Source organism: Eretmochelys imbricata, chromosome 6, assembly GCF_965152235.1.
Source record: "Eretmochelys imbricata isolate rEreImb1 chromosome 6, rEreImb1.hap1, whole genome shotgun sequence".
NCBI lineage: Eukaryota > Metazoa > Chordata > Testudines > Cheloniidae > Eretmochelys > Eretmochelys imbricata.
Window position 1 is genome coordinate 102,562,238 of NC_135577.1, and position 10,153 is coordinate 102,572,390.

The following is a 10,153-nucleotide window of genomic DNA, read 5'->3' on the forward strand; positions in this document are numbered from 1 at the left end:
TACTGGTGCTCGGGGTTGCGACTGCTCCTAAGCTGCCAGCCCCCTTTGACTGCTCATGCAGCTCGTAAGCGTTGCCCGGGCCGGGGGACCTGACTCTGGGGCAGCAGAGCCCTCAGGAAACAGCCACCACAGGAGAAGCACTCCTAGCACACAGCCCCTAACTACCCCTCTCCCTGCACTCTGAGTGGTTTTCAAACTTTGAGCCGAGTCCCCACTTTGAGTTATATTTTTTGGTTGCATCCCCCCACAACCCAGACAGGCTGGGTGGCCTCCTGAGGTGAGGTGAGTCAGAAGGTGGAGGTGGCACTCCCTCTCCGGACCACACTGTGCACAGCTGGCCAAAGCCCCACCAGCCCTTGTCCGTCCCCCCCAAAAATAGAAGTTAAAGTATGCGTAAGCCCAAGGGTCCCCCCAGCCTGGAGCCCTGAGTCCCCACACTGGGCCTTTGAGTTTTTATAGCATGTTGGGGGGTGGAGGGGCCTCAGAAAGAAAAAGGTTGAGAACCCCTGCCTTACAGGCCACATAAGATCTTTTTTGTGGCTAGTAAAAATCACCCTTTATGATATCAGGACAGGTAGAACAGCATCACTAAAGGGCATTACCATGCATTCCAGTCATGGTATACAAACTAGTCAGTTCCATGATTAGCAGCAATCAAAACAGCAGTAGGATGTACAGAAAATAGGATGGGGTGGGGGGAGGTAAAAAAAAAAAAAATCTCCTCCAGAGTGAGTACCAAACTTTCCTGGGCAAGTGCCATCAACTTTAGCAGACTCCTAAGCTTTACTTTTAAAAAATAGTTTAAAGCCATTGTGGTCACAAAGAAAACCTTCCAAATGGGGAGAAAGTATAAATCAAAACAGTAACATCTTCCTAATTGTGCTGAGAGATAGAAGCAGTGCCACTCTTGCTTTTGGGGCAGAGTAGCCTCCTGCCTCTGTAATAGGGGCAGAGGAGACCTGGCTGCTGCCACCGTTGTTTGGCGGGTAGGGAGAAACCGGTATTTGTTGGAGGACTGGCAGAGAATTAATTAGGATTCAGAATTCAGCGACTTGGAAGCTTGGGTCTTCAGGCCCAAGCAGCAGGGAGGTGCTGCCCAGACGAAGACTAAGCAGAAGGGGAAGCATGGCTTGGTAATCAGTGTATTCTGACAAGGCAAATAAGCTTAGTCCTTATAAAATATCAGGCACTTGCTAGTATATCTTTGGGATTGAAAATTATTTGTATCATTAAGAGAATGGTATACCGTCATCTGGAATATTGCTTTCAGTTGTGGTCACCTTACCTCAAAAAGGGGGAGGGCGGGGGAGAGAAAGGGTCAGAAACAAGCAATGAAAATTATTTAAAGCATAGAAAGGTTGTCATATGAAGAATAGGACTGTTCAGGTCATGGAATTGACAAGGCGGGGAAAGGATACAGTTATTAAAAATGAATGACAGAAGGAGTGGAAAATAGGCACTCCTTTATTGTCTAACAGAAATACAAGGGGTCATGCAGTGAAACTAAAAGGCATCAAGTTTAGATTTGACTGTGATCCACTTGCTGGTTTGCTTTTTTTTTTTTGAGGAAAAAAGTGTAACTCATTGCCACATCAGTATTATTAAGGAAAAAATTTTTGCAGGATCCAAATAAAGGACGAGACATTTATATGGATAACAACAAGAACATTCAATTATAATAGATGGGATTTAGAACAATTAGGAGATATAAACCCTCATGATTCAGGGCATAAGCCATCCTATAACTGGGTACAGTAAGAGATTTCCTGTATTAAGAGGTTAGTGTCAGTTGTCTACACCAGGGATGCTTGAACTTACTTGACATTTCTGGCCACTGTCAAAAACAGGACAACAATATCATGGACCACTGGCCTGATCTGGTATGGTAATTCCTATGTTCCATCTGTTGGAAGTGGTTACAGCACTGTATCTTAAAAGGCCACGGATAAAAACTGACTTTTGGTTGCATTCTCCCTTAGAGAATTCTGAAACCTAAATTGGTCTGTCAGCTTTTGTGGGTAAGCCATTAAATAAAAGGAAGTTGAGTCCTGACCCCAAACTGTAGGAAGAAACAAAGGCAGAAGACAGCACGATGGAAAGGGGAGGAACTGTCAAGGAAAGATGAAAGAACTACACAGGGACGCAAAGACATGTGGAACACTAGTACTTGTTCAGTACTTGTTAATTTTGATCCTTACATTTAACAAAGCAATTAACAGAAAAGCTGAATGGTAACTGAAAGAAGGAGGAACAAGGGACCTGAGCCCTGTAAAAGGCATCAATGCATCTGAAGTATAACAATCTGGTGTCACTTTTGTTTGTTTTTGTCAATTAACTGTTCACACTTACAAACATTTCATACAATAATACACCAAATAATTTTTTAAAAAATTTCATTACATACAAATTTGCCTTCAAAACTTTCTTGGCCACTGACTTCTGACACTGAGAGAAAACTGAATATTAATCTGATAAGATAAAGTGACAAGAATAAGAAAACAATTACTAGAGGGCATGTTTGCCTAAAAGGAGTGATATATTAGCCTCAGTGATCAAAAAAGGTAAGTTTCTGAAGAGGATTTTATTATCTAATAATCCTATAAACTGTACATGCTGTAAGAGTTATGACAGCTAAATAAACTATTATATGTTAATTTCAGTTATTCAATTTTTTAAAATATTAGTTTGCTGAATATTTTTAAAAGTATGGATAATTAATCTGTAAAATGCAGTAAACTCCTAGATAAACCTTAAAACAACACTTATAATACTTCATACTTCCACTTTCTTTTATAGATTTAAACAAGCTCATTTACAGCAAGTAAACTACCAAAATCAATCTGCATATGCAAATCCCACTGAAATCAGTGGAAGTCTGTGTAGCTTAAACAGACTGCTCCTTGACAGATTACAACCTACAACATTTTATACTCAAAAATTCTACCCACATCATTGTATTTTTAAAATATTGCCACTATATATATAATGTCACTCTTTCATTATTTCAGTTGTACTTTACTCATTTGTTATGCTCTTGAAAGCTGTCCTGGTGGTGGTGAGTGCTATAATTATACCATTGTAAAATAAACCAGTTTACAATGGTGATTTCCCTCCCCCCCCCCCCCCCCAATACACACACTGTGCTCCCTTTCACCCTTAAATTCAGTAGTAGAGGTTCATTGCCATCTGGAGGAGTTTATCTTACATAAGAAATAAGACATGCTGAAAAGAATGGGGAGAACAGTCTTCAAATTTTCTTTGGTAAAATCAATTATATATTTGGCTTTCATAATTCATTGCTAAATTATTAATGTAAAAGACTCAAATCAATGTAATTAGCATTTAAGCAGGTTTCTGATAATCATCAATTTTCTAAATTTAATTTCTACTATATCAATTTAGGATTTCCTTATAGCGCACGTTCTCAGAACTTTCCCATACAATGACTGGACTAAGTAAGTGCCCTCAATTAAGTTTTCTATCCTTCAATATCAACAACGTGAAAGTCAAATAAACATGGGGGAGAGGGGAGATTACAATCAATTGTAGACAGCAATCTGCAAGAATGATCCAACCTAACCAGACATAACATAAAAAGCCTGGAAATAGCTACGGGCAGAAAAACATCACCAAATATGCAACTATATGGTTAAATGAGATAGGACACCTTAATTCATGCTACTAGTGTTAAATAAAGCCAGATATACTTCAAGTTTAATCCACAGTAACTACAGCAACCATTAACTCACTGATCAAATAATCATGGATAGCTCTCACACAAAACCTACCATAATGTAGTGATCTGTAGAGAATCATGCTTGCAATGTGAGGAAAACAGGTGATATGCTTTAAGTGAATTTATTATTTAAGGGGTAATTCTAAAGCAGTTTTACCATGAGTGCAGAATACTGTAGCTGCTTAAAATATATCCCAACAATATTGTTTTGTTCTTTGTACTGTCTTAAAATCAACAATTTAATACTATATGTATTGCCACACATAAAACACCCTTTAAAACACTTTTAAAGAGTGAAAAATATATCTGAAACTCAACTACTGAGAGTTGAATAGGTTAGACACTACACTGAATTTTAAAATATTTTATGTTCAACAAATGTAATCCAAACTGTGAGTAGTTTCTTTAATCTGGGGATTATAAATTATTTGAAGAAGAGATCCCAAGTAGTGTTCGTGGCAAAGATCATTTGGGGGGGGGCCCAAGAAGCAGGATACTGGTGTGCAAAATAGTGTGTGCAATGTGGACTAAGTGTATTTGGTATGCACCATTATGTCTGTGTGTCCAATATGCACAAAGTGTGTACCTGATGGGTAGGAGTGGGTAGTAGTGTTGTCCTAATCTTCCAACCCTGTCACTTGGCCTAACAAGAGTTAACCATAGTTGCTGCCTCCCTCGTTTCAGAATCCTATACAAATTATGCCGCTGGTGCCATGGAATAGATATACAAAGCCAGCTCCCGTCTTCCTTTTTTAGGTGGATTGGTAAAAGACTACCAATACTTGGCATGCTCTCACACACTTACCATCGCTCTCTGCCCTGACAAGCAGGGACATGCCCTTCAGCCTTTCCACGTAGCCAGAGGACACATGTCCGGTGCCCCTATCATCCCACTGGCGGTCTTCATTCAGCGTGTAAACTTTCACCCTCCGCCGGGTGTCGGTCATCCTGCCGCCTGCCACACCACAGCCACCACACTGGCCTGTGACACCTGAAGGAACAGGAGGTTGGTGGGGGGCTAGGCCCCCCTCAGAGGAGAGGAGCAGGAAAGAGGGTAGCAGCCCCACACAGACACCCCGGGATCTCTCCTTATTCTTCACTGCTGGGGCAGTCTCCTCCTCATCCCCAATATTTGGAGGCACAGCAGAGTGCTGGGGAAGGGGGTGATTAGTGGGAAGCTATTTACGAGGCTAGAGGACCAGGAAAGTGTTATTCAGGAGGGAAAGCCGAAGGAGCAGTTGGGCTGCCGGGGGTAAAGGGGCAGGCCGAAGGGGCAGCGTGGGGAGGGAGCAGAGGTGGTAGAGGAGGGATGGTGAAGGAGAGGTAAGATGGCTATGGAGGCTAGAAGCGGGTGGGGGGAAAGCAAAGGGAAAAGGTGGCAGGGGATGGGGTTCGCAGAGCAGGGGTGCTAGGAGAGGCGTGAGCCGGGAGAACCGTGTGCTGGAAGGGGAAGGGGACAGGAAGCAGCCAGATTAGCAAAGGGAACAAGGGGTGGTGGCAGATCGGCGGCAAGGGGGAGGGAGCGGGGTCAGTTCACCCCCTGCCCGGCTCTCGGCTCTATTGTGCGGGCGCTGCCCAGGCCCGACGCCCCCTCGCTCGCAGTTCGTCAGTGCGGGGGGCAGAGGAGGCGCGGCCCCTCCTTCTCCAGAGCGGCTCGTGAGCGGCCAGCGGGCGCTGCCTGTCCCGGGCGGGGTGCGAAGGCGGCCGGGCTCAGCGCCCCGTCTTCCCCATGGGCTCCCCTCGCAGGCGGCAGATTCACTCCCAGCCCGGCTCCGCCGCCATATTCTTCTTCCTCCTCCTCCCGCTACTGCTGCGGCTCAGCCCCGGCTCCTCGGCCCGCTCCGGTAGTCCGGCCCGCTCCGCTCCGGGCGCCCGGCAGGAAAGGCCCCTCCCCGGCCGGGCGGGCGGGCTGGCTGGCTGGGGCGCGGCGAGGCCCGTCCGTCTCCCACTGGCTCTGTCTCCGCCTCAGTCACTGCGCGGCCGCCATCTTGGTTTCACCTCTCACTGGAGGCGCGGGGTCTCCCAGCCAGCGGCGGCACGGGCCTCCCGCCAGCATTTAAAGGGCCAGCAGCAGTTGTGGTCTCAGGGAGCGGGTGGGGGGAGAGGGATGAGGGCGCCCGAACACCTGCTGTTAGCCGCAGGGGAGCCGCGCCTGCCTCTGTCACCCAAACGCCTCAGTAACCCACTGTGTGCATCCCCCCAGGTAGCACACTCTGAACTCTAGGGTACAGCTGTGGGGACCGGCATGAAAGACCCTCCTCAGCTTATTTCTAGCAGCTTAGGTTAAAACTTGCCCAAGGCACAAATCCTTCCTTGTCCTTGGCTGGGTACTGCTGCCACCACCAAGTGAGTTAGACAAAGATTCAGGAAAAGGACCGCTTGGAGGTCCTGTTTCCCTAAAATATCCCCCCAAACCCCTTCACCCCCTTTCCTGGGGAGGCTTGAGAATAATCTACCAACCAAATAGGTAAACCAGAGTCTTAAAAAACAGAACTTTATTATAAAGAAAAAAAAAGTAAAAGAAGCACCTCTGTAAAATCAGGATGGAAGGTAACTTTACAGAGTAATCAGATTCAAAACACATAGGATTCCCCTCTAGGCATCCCCTTCAGCAAGCAATAGTCTAGGGGGCAAGGGTAGCAACCCCCACCATGCAGCACCCCACAGACTAGTGTGGCACCACACATCACCCCACTATGCAGCACCTCACCCACACAGCACCCCATTAATCACCACACAGCACCCTGGGGTGCCAGGGCACAACCCTACAGTGCAGCACCCCAGTGATCACCACACAGCACCCAAGGGTATAAAAGAACAGCACCTGAGGCTGAAATGGCAGAACCCCATTGCCCAGCACCCCCCAATCACTGCACACCACCCCTACTCTTTATGGTGCAGCTCCCCTGGGTACTGGGGCACTATCCCCACCCTTCACAGTGCATTCAACCGGGGGTATGAGAGCAGTAGCCCTACCCACAGCACCCTACCGTTCAGCCAAAGGGTGGCACCCATGCAGCACCCCACATAACAATGGCTATGCAGAAGGGCCAAATAATCATTACAAATAATATTTCACTTATATTGTAGTGTTTCATTTCTGGCATCACAGGGCAGGAGCCATTCATTAACCCAAAGCTCAGTGTGTATAATGACACTGTAATGGTATAGTGCTGGGAAATAGTTTACCTTCCCCAGCCTGGCCCTGTATCAGAGGAACTACCAAAGTGATGTAAAGTCACCTTTGTTTCACTACCTCTGTTTGGGTCCAGATTCAGAAGTAACACCACATTGGGCCTTAAGACTTTAAATTCATTCTCAAGTTATCAACAATGGTGAGAGAGTGCTGGTGTGAGGTGCTCCTGCAGCCTCCTCCTCTTGGGTCAACTGGGTCAAGAGCTCTGGCCTGGTGGTCGGGGATGGGTGGCAGGCGAGCTCCTTCCCACCTGTGCTTCAGGCCATCAGTTGAAGCGTGGGTCCGCTGCTCTATCTTGGCATTTACCTTTCTGCCACGCATCCGTCTCCATCGGAGAACTGGCACGGTTTAGAGGGCAGAGTGACAGAGAGGCTCCGGAAATGGACAGGACTACTCTGGTGCCTCTCCCTTCGACGGAGGGCACTGATGCTTAATCAAATAGGTTTTTGTTGGTCTCAAAGCAGGCTGCTGTATGGTATAAGAGCTGCAGCTTGTGAGATGTAGCTGTTGGCTTCCTTAGGGAGATCAAATATGAAGTCTAACCTGGAGGTGACAAATACATGCATCACAGTGGCAAGATCCATCCCTTCCTCAGAGATGAGGAGTCTTCTGGCCATTCAAAGATAGTGAAAATCATTCCTTGCCCCGAAATGCAAAATGTGTGTCCAGGAGCAGTGGGGAGGAGCCCAGCATGAACCCAAGGCTTTGTTCTACCTTGACAACTGTTGATCAGATGTCCTTGGTTGAACAGGAAGTCTGAGTTCCAGGAAGTTTCTAACCTCCCTTCTTTCTCTGGTCTGAGTCCCACATTCTCCTCATCTGTTTGCTTACATTTTGTCCAGCAAAGCTGGAATGATCCTGCTGCAAAGTCATCTTTTCAGGAGGCTCCCTGAGTGGTACAAAAAGTTAAACAGCTTCTGGTAGAACGACTGTTGGATTGCACCAAACAGAGATGCAATCCAACAATTGCAGTAACAAACAGACGCTGTTGACTCTCTGCTGCTGTCGCTGCTGCCAACATCAGAGCATATGTCTGACAGATTTTTTTTGAAGGCTGCATCAAAATTGAAAAAATATGCAAAAAAACACTAGAGCTGTGGGGACCTTATAGGCCCATCACTGTACTGGGAGAGTCTATTGCAAGACACATTCTAGTTACACAATACATGGGAGCTCATTGTATTTTATTTTTTATTAAATGGATGTTTGTATTTATTAATAAAATGCATTTTGCTGGGTCTAATGTGCCACAATCACAGACTAACAGGTTATCTCCCCAATTAACAGTTACTCAGAAAGAGATATCCAATCACCACTATTTCCGCATCCCTGTCATACATTTTTGTTTGGCCCTTTATAGCTAACCACAAATTTTATATCCATATGTGAACTCTTCCAAAGTCCAGTTGTGGACATTTAGTTGGGGCTCACCTCTAGGTTTCAGCAGGGATCCAATGGTGGATTAGAGCTGGCTGTGACGATATCTCCATCTACACTACGACAAGCATGTTAAAAAAACATCCATAGTATGGCTGAAACTGTACCAGAGACACAGCTGTGCCACAGTTCTCTTGACTAGTGAATATAACGTGTTATTGGTGTTTTGAGAACCACATGTTGTGGATCTCTGCCCAGGGGAAGTCCTGGAGCAGTTGCACAGAAATGCACACTACCTGTAAATGCATAGGCCATCCCTGAATGCACTCATGTAGCCAGGTGTGCACTGGAGGTGAGTTCCACCTTCCTTTCCCTGACTGGGCATCAATAAGATCTGGGCAAGGAAAAGCCAACACTAACAAAATAGTATGTCCCCTTTTAATAAGGTTTCAGGACAGACACAATTACATGAAACAATACATAATGTCCTCACCCTGGTTCAGAGCTCTCACACAAAGTATTGGAATCTGGTCAGACTAGTCTCCTGGAGCTTGACACACAAACCACCACCTGCTGCAACCAACATAACTTCTACTTCCCTCCCTTGATAAATAGCCAATCCCCATGCCAGGCAGGGCTTCCTTAATTACACCTAGGCTATCCACCTTCTATAACCTCCACTTTGGTAGAAGGCTTGAGGCCCACACAATACCACAAGTATAGAGGGATGGTCTGAGAGGCACTGGGGTGAGGCTAACCAAAGATGAGCTACTTCATTACCTGTCCCAAGCACCCTCTGCCAGTAGGGCTTCTATACAGAGTCCTGGCTGAATTTGAAGTTGCTTTCCGCCAATGGAAAATCTGAGGGAGAGCTGTGGTTATTTGCAATTTGCACCCCCTTGTGGCAATGGGAATAACTGTGGACTCTGGTTTATTTTATTGTGTTTTTGTGTTTCAGTTTTTGGCAATTACAGAATGGTATGCTCAAGCAGGCTCCATGTGGAGTCTAATACCTTTAATTTCTTAACTGTTGTCTTAAGTTTCTTTATACCAGACTCTGTTGGGGGGGTTTTAAAATCACGCTTCCTGAGTCTCAGTGTCACTGCATTGCCTACTCTCATGATTTTATCATGAGTCTCATATTATTTGTTTCTTTGTGATGCCTCAGCTCCCAGATTCATGTGATTACATGAGAATCTCAATTTTCACTTTTATAAGTAAGTTTCTAGCCCTCATGATTGCAGAGAAAAGCTTAAAAATGTGACTAAAGGCTCAGAGAGCAGCAGGCAAGGAGAACAGCAGAGGAGCTAGCAAACTGGAGCAGCAAACAGGGGAGTTTTGCAAGGGAGTTCTCCAGGTGAAGGAGGAGCAACTACGTGACCCTTGGGGTGAGCTTGTTGTCTGTTAGTTTGTTGTTTGTGTGCTTTCTGCTTGCCTGAAGCTTACAGTGTGGTCTATTGGGGGCGGGGGTTGTGGCTGAGCCTAGCGGCCTGTTAGGCAAGGCTGAGAATTACTTAATGAGGCTTTGATCTCTAATCCCTTTAGGAATTGTTAACCAGGGAGTGGGGCTACTCAGGGAAAACCGGGGTTTAAAATGCCAGCTCCTATGTGACTAGTGAAGAGAAGCAACAAACAGGATTTTTGTGAAGGAGTTTACAGAAGGAGCATGAGAGCCAGCTATACCTAATGTTCTTTAAACTTGGGCCAATATTCACCCCTCCTGCAAAAAAACCCAAAACAATCCCTCCCCCCAAAAAAGCTTCAGGAGTAAAAATAATGCAGGTAGAAGCCCAGCAGCAGAGCTGGGCCGTCTAGCTTGCATGATTACCTGCCTTGAGGACAGG

The 10,153-nt window shown here is 45.9% G+C and overlaps 1 protein-coding gene across 3 annotated transcripts in view; it reads right to left on the reverse strand.

The window, feature by feature from the left end:
• The window catches only part of PPP4R3A (protein phosphatase 4 regulatory subunit 3A), a 73,322-nt gene extending 67,594 nt beyond the window's left edge, over positions 1-5,728 (reverse strand). For all 3 annotated transcript variants that reach the window (XM_077819274.1, XM_077819272.1, XM_077819273.1), the window contains exon 1: positions 4,542-5,728. In XM_077819274.1, coding sequence (XP_077675400.1) covers positions 4,542-4,683 — 142 coding nt within the window. In that variant the 5' untranslated portion in view covers positions 4,684-5,728. The remainder of the gene's footprint in view (positions 1-4,541) is intronic.
• Between the last annotated feature and the right edge of the window lie 4,425 nt (positions 5,729-10,153).